Here is a 15,594-nt window from a genome sequence, read left to right on the forward strand (position 1 = left end):
ATCTATCTATACATCTATCTATACATCTATCTATACATCTATCTATACATCTCTCTCTCTCTCTCTCTCTCTATATATATATATATATATAAATATGAGGGCATAGGTGACTCATTAAGCTTTTATTTTTATTTACTTAAGGAGGCCACTTGCTAGACATGAAACTTACCCCACACTTCCTGGATTGGTCATTCAGAGCCCTGCACCAGGCTCCTCTCCACTGGCTCTTCCAACTCCTCAGTGACAGCGCCCAATTCAGCAGAGCTGCTGCTTCGTCCTTCCCTGCTGCATCGTCTTCTGCTCCTTTCTGCTCCAACCCTAAAGAGCTTTGCTGAAAATACTGCACGAAATACAGTAATAGAGTAACCAGGGATGCGATGAAAAGCGTGACCATGCATAGCCACTGTACATCCTCGGGACCAAAATATGAGCTGGAACTCTCCAAGTCGGACATCCTTCACAAATTAAAACGGTGCCAACAGTTTAACACACCTCCTCTGGGAAATGTCCTGGCATCATCTCAATTTCTTTTAAGTTAAGGAAGGGTGAAATCAATTACTGCAACATCTCTCAGCTGATTGCAGCACACATCTCAAACTCCAAAACAAATGATGCTCCTTGTCCATGTTGCAGTATTTCGTGGCAGGTACTTTTAAAATCCCCGAGCTATGTTTTGTGCGCTAATACATTGTCAAACTGCTAAAGTTAATTTATGTCGCTAAAACTCGAATAACAGCACGCACTCATTCCCTTACTAAATGTTTGTTAGCTGAGCTAGCTAATCGCAGCGACTCGTTAACCAAAGATTCTTGATTAGCTACGAAGCAACCAAAGTTTCCCAGATAAGGAGTTAGACCCAAAAGTCCGCGGTCAATATACTCCAGACGAAATCCAGATGTCACAGAGGAGCAGCCCGGGAGAACATTTCGATGGAGGAGATTAGTCCTTGACACCAGACTTGAATTGCTGGGCAGTCTGTTTTTACTTTGTTGCCGTTTGGAAGAGATATGTGGCACAAACTGTAACTCCCAGAATGCACCGCGACAAACGCATTAGTTAATTTGTGTAGTTGTCGATGTAAACTGTCCGTTTCTTGTAGGCTAAAAATGGTACTTTAACTGCTTATTCATGTAAAAATTTTATTTTTGTTTTACTGTTTTACACCTATTTACTCCGTGTTAATAGAGAAGGTTAGTTTTAAAACGTGTCGTTTGAGGCTTTTTGAACTCCGTGAGTAGCCGTACACTTTCATCGATAACACGTCTTCCTGTAAACATTTAGCTCTATAGCTCAGTCGTTCTACATTGCTGTTGTTGTCGATAAGCATAAATTTGGCGAGTAGGGTTGTATGTGTAACGTCACATAGTTTATTTTGATATTGTGTAATACGTTGTATGGTGCATATCTACCTACCAGTAGAGTTAAACAACGAAGCGTTGGTAATACGTCATCGACATTGCATTTAATTGCAATCATTACCCTAGATGAGTAATAACTTAAATTAATGAGAGTATCAAACATTTGGCAATGAATTGTCGCTCAGAAGTTCTGGAGGTCACAGTGGAGGCGAGGCAGGTGGAGGAAGCAATGCTAGGTTTGCTGCACACCATTTTACTGCATCGCAGCACCGGCAAGTTTCACTATAAGAAGGAGGGCACATACTCCATCGGAACTGTGGGCACATTGGACATCGACTGCGACTTCATCGATTTTACCTTTGTCAGGGTGTCCTCGGAAGAGCTGGACAAAGTGATCAAAAAAGCTGTGTCAGAATTCAAGGTAATTGAGAGTTTTTACATGTTTGTGCGAATACAGATTCAAGGATCCTGGATCCCTCTTGTATTGGTTGCCGTATTGGTTTCCGTTTTGGTTGTCTCTTCTCCCTTTAACAACTTAAATTTTTTCTTCCACAGGGCAGCCCCCCAACGTTAGTTTTGGCCTGCATAGTGAAATATATAACTAAAAATTTATCATAATGTGTCGAATATAAAAAAAATCAAGAATAACAGAAAGAAAATATAAGCAAGTAGAAAAAAAATGAAGTGCCAGAGAAAGCACAACAAAGGCATTTCAACAGAACATTCATGTGTTTGCTTTTTTACCGAGTCCAATTTAGTCTTGGCCCACCAAAGGAATTTTTTTTTGGCACCACTTATTTACAAGCTTCTCCAAATTTTTAAATTTTTGGAAATAAAGACATTCTCTATCTTTACATGTGTTTGTTAATATATACATAATGTGAATATAATATAAGCTTGTTTTATATACTCATAATATGGACATCTGTAAATATGAGCTAACTTATAAAATATCAGCATATTGGCACAAAAAAACCCCAACAAAACAATATTTTGCATCCCTAGAAGACAAGCCTGTAACTTGATGACTTTTATGTTTGTTTACAGGATGCTCTGAGCAACACTGGTAGCGATGGCATAGGGCAAATCTCTCTGGAGTTCTACCAGAAGAAGAAGTCTCGCTGGCCCTTCTCTGACGAGTGTATTCCCTGGGAAGTGTGGAGCATCAAGGTCAATGTTGTCAACCTGGCTAATGAGCAAGAGAGACAGATCTGTAGAGAGAAGGTGGGGGAGAAACTGGGTGAGAAGGTAATCAACGTTGTTGAGGTTATCAATCGTCATGAGTATCTGCCCAAGATGCCCACACAGTCTGAAGTGGATAATGTGTTTGATACCAGTCTCAAAGATGTCCAGCCCTACCTCTACAAAATCACCTACCAGATCACAGACTCGCTGGGCACCTCTGTGAGCACCACCATGAGAAGGCTGATCAAAGACACGCTGGCACTCTGAACTTGCTCCTACACAGATATGGATTTGCAACTATAGCCACAACTGATGAAGCATAGTTTTACTCTGAAAAACCTGGATGATTAAATACTCATGCAGGAATCAAACAGTATCAGTGTTATCACCTTTATCAGTCACCTTTATTGTTGTCTTTTTGCTGATTTTGACATTGCTTTTGCATTAAGATGATTATGTGAATTATTTTTTAGATAATCTGTTTTGTGCAGGTGTTCGAAATCTTAATTGTCTGCCTTTAACCAGAAATTCTACTTTGATACAGTAGCATATAAAGGTATTATGTATCAGTTTGTCTGTTTTAACTCTTTGAAATCTGTAAGATTTTGACAATTAATTTTCATGGTAATAAGTGGTAATTGGTATTAGAAGTATTCATCTGACTTAAGTTCACATCCATTAATGTATCCTGACCCTATGAATTTTTGTTGCAGACACATAGATTTCCTCTTTCAGGTCGAAATGTCCACCGTGTCATTTAATGGAAAGGTTGACCTAGCACATGTGGAGGACAGGATTTCCAGTCCACTGTTTTCCAAATTAAAGCATCCCTTTCCTAAAGTCACTCCCTAGTTTCCAGCAAGAAGTGGTCACAGTGGCTAGAGGCTTGATACACATCCCCCTAGCTCAAGGTTATCTGCTGACAGAGTAACATTTTTTCTCACATTGACTCAATTGATAATTCATCTAAGGACAATAATGTAACATTTTGTAATGAATTAATAAGGAACAAATTCATATATGTTTTTAAAGTCTGCATTTATTTGGAGGTGAAAGGTAATAATTGAAAATATCTAGCTCCAGCCAGGCTACAATGAGCAGGAAAGTTAAACACACGGTGGCAGTAATGTTTTTCCACACAACTTAGCATGTTGAAGAGTCATTACACTTACAATACTACAGACACGCATCATAGAAGATTTTGATGCTTTTTAAAACTTTTTTTGTCACCATTAATTTGTTTGGGTGATTAATACCAAACCCTTTTCCGTGAAACTCCATCCACCCATTTTCTACCGCTTATTCTGTTAAGGGTCGCGGGGGTCTGGAGCCTATCCCAGCAGCCTTAGGGTGAAAAGCAGGGTACACCCTGGACAGGTCACCAATCCATCGCAGGGCTAACACATATAGACAGACAACCTTTCACACGCACAGCCACGCCTAGTCAATTTAGAGTATTCAATTAGCCTAGTCCCCTCTTCCATGTCTCAGACGGGGGGGGGGCAGAGTACCCAGAGAGAACCCAAACAGGCACAGGGAGAACAATGCAAACTCCACACAGAAGGATTCCGTGCCTGAGATGGGGCTTGAACCCGGAACCTTCTTGCCTTGAGGCGACAGTGCTAACTACTGTACCTTGCCCCCCTATGAAACTCCGGCAGTGTTTTGTGGACTGAAAAAAAACATCACCCATCCGTCCTTCCATCAGCATGATGGAGGATAAATGATTGACTTAATTTATGGGTTAACTATCCCTTTAAAGCTGGATCATTTTTTTGGGCCGTTGGAATTGCAGGGAATACAAACACGACAAATTAACTAATGTTATAAATGAATACACACACACACACATATTCCTTGTTAATATTTATTTCATAAATGAAGCAAAAAAAAACTGTAGAAAAATCTAAACACTAAACAGCTGTCTCCAAAGTCTCCAAAAGCAACATAAAGCAACCAATGCTGATACAAATATTCATTATTGCAGGTAAAGCACAGGAATACTAAAAAAAATCTTTGCTAACAAAATTGGTACAAAATTCAGAATACAAACATTTCCATGTGAACTATTCTAAATATTTCTGTGAAACTTACAGAAAAGTATTTATCACAAGAAATTAAGAGCACTATTATGAATATGGATTCTCTACAAAAGAACATCACAATGCAGCTTCTGAATGGAGTGTTCTTTGAATTCCCCAAATAGTAGCCACCATAATAATTTAGACAAAGCCAAAGCAGAAATCTATATACTTGTACAAGAATACAATTGGAATACAATCAAGAAACAACCAATACTTAATTGTTACGCAGCAAGAACACTCATATCATTCATGGAATTAAAGATATAGCCTCCTTTTTATTAACTTTGCCGTCTCAAAATGCCTGAGTTATAAATCATTTGAAACTGTATTGTTTTTATGTAAACTAACATTAACAAAAAGTAATTTGTGTGGCATAAGGCCATCAAAGTGATACAGGGTTTGGTTATTACCATTTATCTTAATTGAGCAAATTATGTGTATTCATGTGACTCTGGTTGCACTAGAAAGGCAGTCTTTATTGAGATAGTCAAATATATCAATTCATCAAGTACAACCATTATTTGCTTTAAAATGTGCTTTGTAGGAGAGGTGTTCTTGAGGTTTTCCTGCTAGAAAATTTTAATATTTCAGAGTCATTCCCAGTAGCTGATATGGGCCAAACATATGAATGCTGCTGGAGAATCTATTTAAAATGTAATGAATCAAACCATGAGATCAAGCTATTTCATCTCTCCTGGAAATATTCCCCACATTTACTCTGTAGCTCAGTGGTTCCACGACTTTTTGAAGGTGACACTCCCTGAAAGAAGAGTTTGTATAGAATACCTACATATGAATAAGATGCGACTATTGGATACTGGATGCAAAATGGCCCTACTTTTTGCATTCCTGGTGGAAATGACGTACACCTACTGGGTGTGCATCCCTCGAAGACCAATCTGTGTTTCAAGTCTGCCAGCATTTGGTTAGTACTAGATACCTTTAAGAATGAGAAGTGAGGTGAACCAGGGTCAGAGCCTATTAGAGAAAGAAGAAGAGTAGGGGTTTTGGCAGAATGCTGGTGGGAAATCACTGATTTATTTTTGATGGAGGATTTTCAGAGGACTCTACACATGTTTTGCCATACCCCAGATGTAACTGTGTGTCCCTTAGTCATGGAATTGTGGCTTTAGCTGGCTTGAGCACGTTTTAAAATGTTTTGACATTTATAGTCATTTACCCTACACTGTATTAAGTCTAAAAAGGTCTCAATGGCTAAAAAAAATGAATGTGTCCTGGCTCATACTGAAATGTCTAAACCAACAGGTACCTGAGATGTCTGATGTATGGCATCCGGTGTTTTTCTTTCTGAGGGACTCATCCCATAAGCTGCTTAAAATAATTGATGCAAGACATTAAGAGGGGTAAAGGTACGAAAAGAATAGAATATATTAGTAAAAACCTCTGAGGACTACAGGAAATATTCAAACATTTTGGACCAAATCTTCCTAAATATTTATCACAACCAGACTTGTTAAACAAAGTGCATCATGAATACATTGTTTAGGCCTGAAATATTATCTCAAGAGTTGTAACACAAATGATCTATTCAAAAATAAATGCACTAGTCAAACTTTAAGCAGTTTTCACACTCAGAGAAAATAATGAGTATATTTGTACCTTTTTTCTTGCTCTGTTTTGAGTCAAATGTGGTGCAGCTGAAGTAATTGGGGTTGCAACTCCGTCCGTTGTTATCTCAAAAGAAATATATACAAGTCAACCACTAGAAATAGGTTTAAAATAGATAACCTTATTGATTAGTTATAAAGAAAATAAAGCATTTGACTCATCGTCTCAAAAAACAGAAGACTCTAGCACTTGATTGCACATTCACGTTTACACCTCTAATGAACATGGTCACATTAAAATATGACACTGGAGGCAAACACATACTCTATACATTCAAAGTTTTCCTTGTGTAGGCTGATGTGTTTTATTGTCTGATGCTTACATGTGGCTGTGACTCTGCTCATGGCTCCACAGACTGAAGGCTGTCTTGAAGGTTCTATGACAGAGTTTACACATGAACTGCCTCTTAAAGGTCAGGGCTGAAAGAGGTGGTGCATGGTAAAATAGTGTGTCGGTTTCCTGAGGACCACCCGGATTCTCCATGCTGTTTGATCTCAACAGGGGGCTGCGGCTGCTGGGTTGTTGCTCCAGTTCCGGCATCTTAGTCTTTACTGATGAGCTACAAGGCTCCGGGCTGCTGGACTCTTCAGCCATTACTGCTACAGCTGGCATGGTCGGGGTGGATTTGAGCATCGAAGCCTGTGGGGAGGGTCGTTCAGAGTTTTGAGGAGTCATTGGAGGGGAGGGGGTCAGAGGTGAGGGGTGTCTGTCACTCTCTTTAGCTCCAGCTTCATTAGCATTCGACATATGGGACTGAAAGTGGCTCCAAAGGCGAAAGTTGGTCCTGAAGGCTTTGTTGCAGATGTGACAGATGAAGGGTTTGATGTGGCAAAGCAGCTCCTGGTGTCGTTCTAGATCCTTGCGGCAACTGAAAAGGTTTCCACATTTCTCACATGGCCACACACCAGGTTCCTCTTGCCCAACTTTGGGAGTCTCTGTGTTTTCCCTCTCACACACAGGCTCCTCTAAGGGCTCCTCCTTCACCACCAACTTGCCATGGTGGCCAAGGCTCAGGTCCTCAGGCACATAGGATAAGGAGTCTTCTGAATCATATATAGGTGGCCCTGAGGAGTCACTGTAACTAATATTCTCTCTTGAGCTTCCTGTTGTTAGAGGCTCCTCCATGTAATGTTCCTCTCTGAGCACTTCAGAAATGCCTTCATGGTGCTCTTGCTGCCTCAGATGAATCTGGTCTTTAATAGTCATCATATTGTTGTTGTGGACCTCCACCTGGTGGCGCCAGATGCTGAAGGAGGACTTGAAAGTTCGCATACATTCCAGGCAGGTCAGTTTCTTGTACTTACAGTGTGCCTCATGATCCTTCTTCACTGTTGGACTTGAGAAGCGAAGGCCACAATAAGGGCACACAGTTGCATGACGACAGCCCCTCTCATGATCCCCCTGCTCAAAGAGTGAAGATAACTTCATGTTGCAAAGCCTGCAGGAGTAAATATCAGCATCTGTGTTCTTCTGCTCAGTGACCTCATCCTGTTCCTGGGAGTGGATATTCTCTTCTGCTGTGTCCTTGTCAGTTTTTTCAGCTGGATGTGTCCTTAAATGCTGTCTGTACTGAGACTGAAACACAAATACTTTTCCACAGTAAGGACAAATGAAGCTGGGTCTTGATCGCTTTTTGGTAAGCGCAGGAGACTGCAAACCTTGTTTATTCCTCTTTAGCTTCCAAAGCAAAGCCTTCTTTATTTCTCTCTCTCGTACAATATCTATCAATTTTTTTTGAAACTTCTCATCCAGCACGGAAGAACTGGAGGATGAGGCTGGATTTTGCATCACACCATGCTGAGTTTGACAGTGTGTCCACACTTTGAAGTTTGTATGGAAGCGCTTGTGGCAGATGTCGCAAGCATACGGCTTTTCTGGGTTGTGATACATATTTACATGCCTATGAAGTCCAGCGCTGGACCTAAATATCTTTAAACAGTTCCAGCATTTAAAGATTTTGTTCTGTGCTGGCTCCTCATTGTTCTCATTAGAGTCACTGCTGACACTCTGGGATACCATTTCTGACATGCTCTGATCGGGTGAGACAACATGTTCCTTAAATATTTTGCTTTTCTTGAAGGGGTATCTTCTGTTGTCTGGCCTATCCTTTCGTTTCCCAACTGGATTACAATCTTGCCTGGAATCTTGGTCATGATTTGTTTTCAAGTTTTTAAGATTGACTGGCAAAGTGTCTCCGACAGTGATTCGAATAATGTCCATGGGGTCAGCAAGGGGACTGCTTGGTTCAGCTTTCACACTAAGCTCACTCTCTTCCTGAGTTTCTTCATTGTACTTGCTTGGGTATTTTGACCTGAGAACCAGAGGGGATGTTATTTTTGAGTTGCCGTTGTGAGCAGGCGTTTCTAATCCAGATGCTTTTGATGCCACTTTAACAACTGGCTGTTCATGATTTTGCAGCTCCTTAAGCTCCAGTGTGGGCGAAAAAACTGGAACAGGGCTGTCCATAGACAACGATCTTCGGAGAAGACTTTTTATGAGTGGCCCACTCCTGTCTATGGTCTGGCTTGGCTCACAGGTTTGAACCTGAGAGTGAACTTTGGTATTATATTGGCGCTCCTGTCCCTCATTTTCTTCTTTAATGTCCTGATCAGATGCAGAGGGCAGCCGGATGTGCTGTACTTCAACATCACTGAAAGACACTGATGATGTCAACTGGGGTCTAATGGGTGTGAGGTGTGTTGGATTCCCTCTTAATATGGAGGAGTACGGATAGGTGGACTTCCTTTCAGAAAAGTCAGTCTGTTCAGAGAATTTCCTACTGATAGAGTCAAAGCTCCTGGCGGGCTCACAGGAGTTGAGTTCTGATGGAGGCTGAGAGTGCAGAGATGATGATCTCTCTGGTGTTTTTCTCTGATAATTTGAGTGGGAGGGATGAGATGTGTCATTCTGGACACAACGAACAATGACACTCCTTGTCTGGACATCATTCTCCTCCCCTTCCGTGAAGGAAAGCCTTTTTCTGGACACACAGTAGGATGCATGGGGTCTGGCTGATACAATGTTGGTGAGGAAAGGGATTCCAAGGCTGTAGCCCAGCTCTTGAATTGCTGACAGACTGTCTTTGTCCACAAAGAGGGAAGAAGAGTAAATGTAATTCAGAACAATCTCAAAGGCATCAGGCTCACAGAAGTCCAAGTTTACAACTTTCAGTGACTCTGCATCCCTCCGTGCAAACAGGGAGTAGAAATATTCACTGCTGGCAGCAAGAATGCTCTTATGGGCTTGGTACCTCTGATCTGCCACAACCAGGACTATGTCACACATCTGCCCCCGCAGACGCTGCTCACTGAGTTGCCCTAACACAGAGAGGGCATGGGAGGGATTGTTGTAATGTACAAGGCTTTCCATGGCTGGAAGACAAGAAGATGACACATTAATGAAGGAGTATAAACAAGAAGATGATTGTTAAGTGTGCATGATCATGGTTTCGTCACAGGCTTTACTAGCACCTGTTGGCCTCTTAGCAGTGCATGTCTGCGTCATGTCACGACAGTTTTTCCCATCAAACACAATTTCTGTTGAATCAGCTTTCATGTGACATTATAGAGGAGATTAAATATCATATTCTGAAAGAGAAATGCAAATTCTTTACTTATGCAAAAACACTTCATTACATATTTAGTCTTTGATTATATACACTCTAATCAACTTGTGTAAAACAGAGGGCACAACAGATCCTGAGTCAGTCAGGAGCATTGCTAAAAACCGAGGCTTTGATGATCACATGATCGCGTTTTCTAAAATCGCAATTTGATCAGAAAACGATAAATCGTTCAGCCCTGATACATAACATTACAAAAAGGCACAACACATTTACGGGCATTACATCACTCTAGTAGTCATGTCAATAGTGTAGGAAAATGCTCCTCTGTCATTTCACCTTGACAATACAGGTTTACACCGGAACAATAAAAGGTGTTTCACTTTAAGGGTCAAACCTCAAACATGTTTCCTGCCTTGCCTGACTGATTAAATGCACAGAAAATACAGTTGATTACGGCATCATGATCTGGCTGCTTTACTATCTACTCTATTTTCAAATGCAAACTAATAAGTGGTAAAAGTAGATATTCAGAAAATTGCTGTTACACCATTGTAAATGCTGTAAAATATAACAACCCCTGCACTCAAGTAAATATTGCTCTCTTTTTTGTTAATAAATTAGTATGTGTCCAATAGCCAATATCTACATCGGTATAGTTTTGCTTATGTCTCTTGAGGGATCAAAGTGGTAAATATGCCTTTAATGGCATTTCCAAATTTTTTCAAATTTGCCATGTTTACATAGGTTTTTCAGAATGCACAAAATCTGAATAATTCCTCCAAACTTAAAATGAGTTATTCAATCACATATGTACATTTGATGGAAAATAAAATGGGGATAATTTAATAAATGATTGTTTATATATTTATGTTCCGGTTATAAATACATTTAGGATTGCTGTTATGGTCATAGACAGGTTGCAAACAGAATAATAATTATAAATTTATGTGAGTAAGGTCAAGAAGATTTAAATTCACACTTATTTCCTACTCCTTGAACACTGTTATTCTTGTTTTCTTTTGCTTGTTTGATTAATCACTATTTTAATGTTCAAAATTAATTAATTCATACTTGTTTCATACAGCTAATATTGCCATCTGTACATAAAAGCTACCGCACAAATTTGTTGTATGATACTGAATATTCCAAATTGAGCCTCTTCAGGTGATTTTACCTGTCATTCCAGACAGCTGTATGGTGTTCTACTGTTCAACTGGGAAAAAAAGATTAAAAACAAAAATAAAAACTGTTGAAAATTTCTATAAAACAATTTCAACTTTGACAGTTATTGTGCCAGGAGTTATTGTGGGGCTGCTGCGTTACATTTCTTCTTCCAATTTGGCAAATAATGTTATCAATTAATTTTGTTTTAGTTTTTACATATTACAGAGCCCTGGAGTAGCAAGAGAGAGATATGTATTCATGAATAAGTTCGTTTTTTTAGAGTCTACAATATATAACTTCTTCCCTCACTTTGGTTACTTTGAGGCCACAAATTATATATTATGGCCTCAAAATAAGAGAATATGATATACATTGCCACCTCACAATAGCTAAAATTGAGGGAAAGAGTAATATAATCTGAACTAAGAATTAGTGAGCTATATTTTGTGGCCTAAAATTGTTAATTAATCTTCTCTCTAAATGTCCAATCAAACTTGCTCGCCACCCATAGCCCCAATACAATATACCATCGCATACAAAGCGTTATTGTGCATGTTGAGGGCCTCCGTGTTAAAAATGCACTCGTTTAGACTTTTCCAACTAACTGCGCTCTGTCGTTTTATCACACAGGCGTTTATTTTGAACGCTAGGACAGAGAGGCATGTTGCTTGTCTACAGAACTTTGACTCTTCCTCGAACAGCCAAGTCTTCATTCATTCACCAGGATACAACAGCGGCAGCAGCAGTGACGATGTCACTCTTATATGAGGAAGTCCGACGAGGCTTTGGGCATTAGATCATTCATGAGACGTGGCGCAGTCCCTCATGACAAATAACTTGTGGGAGCAGCCAAAAGCCGCCGCTGTCAATTTACACAGCCGCACGCTTCTCTCCTGGGATTGAAGAAAGTGAAAGCAATGACACTCGTTATTACTCTACAATACGGCGGTGACGGTGTCACCCCAGAAGGGAAAAGTTGAGCGCGTTTCGTTTGACTCTGCTGAAAACACTGTCGCTATGAACTGAAGATATTCTAGGGTAGTGAATTACAGCCGCTACACCTGGCACTTGTGCTTTTTTAATCCCTCAATACCCGGCTTGACGAGGCGCAGCTCTTTGCCGTAAAACAGGCTGTAGCTGGTTAGGTTTCACAGCAGCCCAATTCCCCCTTCGAGTTACGTCAGGGAGGAAAAGCCTTCTTCTCAACAGCACTCCAGCAAGTATGTTTGTTCCTCCGGGGGGCGGTCAGGTACGTGCGAAACCGGCTAGTCTGGCTCCACTTACCCTGCCTGCTGAGTATACGGTCTTTCCTCCTCAAAGCCGGGACTTTATTTACTGTTGTGTAGATTTCTGCGCACTGGTCGTGATTCCATCCATCTTGAATTTGACGTCATCCCACACCAGAGATGAAGTCATCGCAAAGACCGCTCGTCACGTGCGCCGTGTTCTGATAGGCTGGTAAAGGAGGGGGCGGAACCAGTGAGGACTTGACACTATGGCTAATTTAAAGTGGCAGGTCTTATTTTTCAACCAAGGGGTGTTTTTTTTGTCCTATGGAATATATAGTGGGTGTGCATCATCTATCTTACCATAAATGCAGGAAATGTCTCTCTGCATGTATCAGTGTCTTTGACTTGATTAACTCAGCAGCAATGATTTTAGAAAATTAAGTCCTGAATTTGTTGTCCGGACTCTGAGATAAAAGTCAGATTTTGTGTGCGTGTGTGTATGTGTGTGTGTGTGTGTGTGTGTGTGTGTGTGTGTGTGTGTGTGTGTGAGAGAGAGAGAGAGAGAGAGAGAGAGAGAGAGAGAGAGAGAGAGAGAGAGCGGCTAATTAATATCCTGCAAGTATGAGAGTGCCATATGGCATATGTATATGTTAAATGAGCCATGATAGTGTGATAGTTGGATAGATGTTTAAAATAAAGACAGGGAGACAAAAAGATGTGGATGAGTTAGACAAGGCAGACAAAAACTAACAGAATTTCAAAATGAGTTTATGAGATTACAAAATCAAGTGCACCAAACATCTGACATCTGAGACAGTCAGAATGACAGAGATGACAATCTGAGATGGTCAGGGAAGATTAATGATATCGCACTACCTGTTAGGGATCCTCCCAGTTCTATCCAGGACCCCCCTCCTCCTCTGGCTTGGAGGACCAGCAGTACAGGTGCTGCTAATCGGCAATCAGCCCACGCCTGTACCCAATTACCAGCCCAGCTATAAGAGGAACCTGGACCTGCACGCAGTGCTGGAATACATGTGCTGATTTCATGTGGTAATGATACCAACAGGCTCACTTGGGAGTTCTCTGGCCTTTTGCCAACACTCTAGTTTTAGCTCTGTGATTTTTTCCATGTTATTTTTTTCTCCTGTTTTCCCTTCCCCAAGAGATCCTCTGTGACACTAATGCTGCTCCACGACTCCTCTGCTTCCCAAGACCTCCTCCATGACTACAACACGACCACCCCGCTATGACCGTTTGTCTCCTGGACCCCAACAGTCTCCTTCCTGCTTTGCCTTCAGTCCCTCTGGGACCTCTGACCCCCAGTGTTAGGGATTCTCCACCCTAGAATGGTTAGTGCACACATTTCACGCATAACACAGTTACTTACTGTACACATCTCATTCATTCATATAAAGCTTAAGCACCACATTCCCCCATTCTAGCCTCCCTACTGCAGAGTAGGGTTTTTTCCTATTTCATTGAATAAAAAAACCTTCAGCTGTTATGCTTCATCACCGGTGTCCTGCTGTTCTTTCTGTGGTTGTACTACTTGAGTGTAGACAAAGTTCAGGTCAATGTAACACTACCCAGGCCCCTGCCCCCTCATACATGGCATGTCACTAATTTACTGTAATTTCTTGTGTACTTGGGACCAGATGAGATTTCTAAATGTAGATTACTGTAATTGTAATTTTAGGTTGTGGCAAATGGGTGCCATTAAATTGGCCAACAGATGAGTTTTAACTGACACTAAGCCCTTTTTAGATGCTCTTTCAAGTCAGGATTGTAGTGCCAATGTTATGCCTTTGTCTTTGCAGTTTAGCTGGCAGTAGAGGTATTCATAGTGCCAAATATCATAATGACTGTCTTTCTTTCTTATGCTGCCAGTTTAGACCTAAACATGCTCAAACTCCAAATTTGGCACGCACATCAGGTCTGGTGAAAATGTGATAAAATGTAGAAATTACCCTTGCCAAAATGTGCTCCACAATGTCACCCAGGTATCTAAAAAGGGGTGCCAGGGCCCATAGGAATGTTGAAGAGACATGGAACCAAAACTTAATATTTGTCTCAAGACCTACAAATCATACGCTGATACCCCTGACCTAAATCCAACAGTCCACATTATGCACATGAAAGTGTGATTTTTGCACCAATTTTTGGACCCTGAACAAACACTATCTCCTCCTCAAGCGTTAATACTACTGCCTTCAAACTTAATACATGAATTATGCCACTGTACTGAACAAAACTGTTAAACTCCATAATAACTCAAACGGTTTGGATTCTTTTAGCCCCGAAAGTTGCTGTGCTACATAGCATCTTACACTGTAAACCAATGGGGAGGCAATCTCTGGACATACTTTCTGTCAAGCTGGGGCTTCTGACATCTAGACTATAAATTTGACCACTTTCCAACCTCCATCACTGGATTCGGGACAAATTTTCACTAAAATATAAATTCTAATGTAAGATTTGGCCGAAGTCATGGGATTTGAGGACATTTCACAAGAAGAGTACCGTAAAATCCTCATCAACCTGACAGGACAAAGGAGGGAAGGAAAGGAAGGGGGGTGGGTGTGAAGGCCCGTTCAAAGCTGCTTGCAGCTCTATTATCTATTTATTTTATGACATTATCAGACCCCTTTCAACCCAAAACTTCAAGCTGCACTGCACCTGTTGCCAGAAATATGTACAAGTTTGACTCAATTAACTGAACTGTTCAGAGACAGACATAGAGATTTCTTGCCTTTATAGTAAGATTGCTGTTAAAATGAGTTTTTAATATTGTATTTAACAGGGGCAGCACAGTGATGCAGTGGTTAGCACTGTCGCCTCACAGCAAGAAGGTTCCAGGTTCGAGCCCCGGCTTAGGCATGGGATCTGTCTGTGTGGAGTTAGCATGGTCTCCCTGTGCCTGCGTGGGTTCTCTCCAGGTACTGCGGATTCCTCCCACAGTCCAAAGATATGCAAGAGGGGACGAGGTTAATCGGATACTCTAAATTGACTGTAGGTGTGGCTGGGAGAGCGAATGGTTGTCTGTCTAAATGTGTTGGCCCTGCGATGGACTGGCGACTTGTGAAGGGTGTACCCCACCCTTGTGAAGGGTGTACCCCACCTCCCACCCAGCAGCAGCTGGGATAGACTCCAGCCCCCCTGCAACCCTCAACAGGATAAGTGGAAGAAAATGGATTGATTTAGCAACAGTTTTTATTTGGACTGTTTTATGTGAACATTAAAATCTGAGGAGAATATGGTATGCATCTAACTATACATCCCCTAATTGAAATAGTTATGGCCTTGACTTAAAGTCCCATATGTCAGTAGGCTTGTGTCATTGGTTGGATCCAGTGGGGGCATCATTCTGTTTGTGGCCT

General features: G+C 41.1%; 3 protein-coding genes across 14 annotated transcripts in view; 1 reads left to right on the forward strand and 2 right to left on the reverse strand.

The window, feature by feature from the left end:
- The window catches only part of c2cd2 (C2 calcium dependent domain containing 2), a 31,280-nt gene extending 30,250 nt beyond the window's left edge, over positions 1-1,030 (reverse strand). For 6 of the 7 annotated variants that reach the window (XM_086179304.1, XM_086179302.1, XM_086179306.1 and 3 more), the window contains exon 1: positions 170-1,030. In XM_086179304.1, the coding sequence (XP_086035430.1) occupies positions 170-454 (285 nt within the window). In that variant the 5' untranslated portion in view covers positions 455-1,030. The remainder of the gene's footprint in view (positions 1-169) is intronic. The other variant, XM_086179303.1, reaches the window with a different exon arrangement.
- Positions 845-6,889, forward strand: atg101 (autophagy related 101). 4 transcript variants are annotated; one of them, XM_086179310.1, is made up of 3 exons: positions 845-1,779; positions 2,406-2,606; positions 2,696-6,889. In XM_086179310.1, the coding sequence occupies exons 1-3, from the start codon at positions 1,528-1,530 to the stop codon at positions 2,864-2,866; spliced, it is 624 nt and encodes a 207-aa protein (XP_086035436.1). In that variant the 5' UTR covers positions 845-1,527; the 3' UTR covers positions 2,867-6,889. The 4 variants fall into 4 exon arrangements, with proteins under 4 accessions (XP_086035436.1, XP_086035438.1, XP_086035439.1 ...); XM_086179312.1 differs by having other exon boundaries at positions 862-1,230; positions 1,544-1,779; positions 2,406-6,889; XM_086179313.1 differs by having other exon boundaries at positions 862-1,190; positions 1,544-1,779; positions 2,406-6,889.
- Positions 4,191-12,540, reverse strand: zbtb21 (zinc finger and BTB domain containing 21). 3 transcript variants are annotated; one of them, XM_086179299.1, is made up of 4 exons: positions 12,270-12,540; positions 10,996-11,034; positions 6,579-9,627; positions 4,191-6,322 (listed from the first exon to the last, which is right to left on the reverse strand). In XM_086179299.1, the coding sequence occupies exons 2-4, from the start codon at positions 11,000-11,002 to the stop codon at positions 6,319-6,321; spliced, it is 3,060 nt and encodes a 1,019-aa protein (XP_086035425.1). In that variant the 5' UTR covers positions 11,003-11,034; positions 12,270-12,540; the 3' UTR covers positions 4,191-6,318. The 3 variants fall into 3 exon arrangements, with proteins under 3 accessions (XP_086035425.1, XP_086035426.1, XP_086035424.1); XM_086179300.1 differs by lacking the exon at positions 10,996-11,034 and having other exon boundaries at positions 4,191-9,627; positions 12,270-12,461; XM_086179298.1 differs by lacking the exon at positions 12,270-12,540 and having other exon boundaries at positions 4,191-9,627; positions 10,996-11,039.
- Positions 12,541-15,594: the final 3,054 nt, after the last annotated feature.

This window comes from Aulostomus chinensis, chromosome 15 (genome assembly GCF_037954235.1).
Source record: "Aulostomus chinensis isolate RoL2024-O1b breed Wild chromosome 15, RoL_Achi_v1.0, whole genome shotgun sequence".
NCBI lineage: Eukaryota > Metazoa > Chordata > Actinopteri > Syngnathiformes > Aulostomidae > Aulostomus > Aulostomus chinensis.

What these genes read in the sequence shown, in the direction of transcription:
- atg101 (XM_086179309.1), top strand. Translation starts at nt 1,528, where the DNA reads ATGAATTGTCGCTCAGAAGTTCTGGAGGTCACAGTGGAGGCGAGGCAG. An exon ending in AAGCTGTGTCAGAATTCAAG is followed by an intron (nt 1,780 to 2,405) that starts GTAATTGAGAGT and finishes GTTTGTTTACAG; the next exon opens with GATGCTCTGAGCAACACTGG.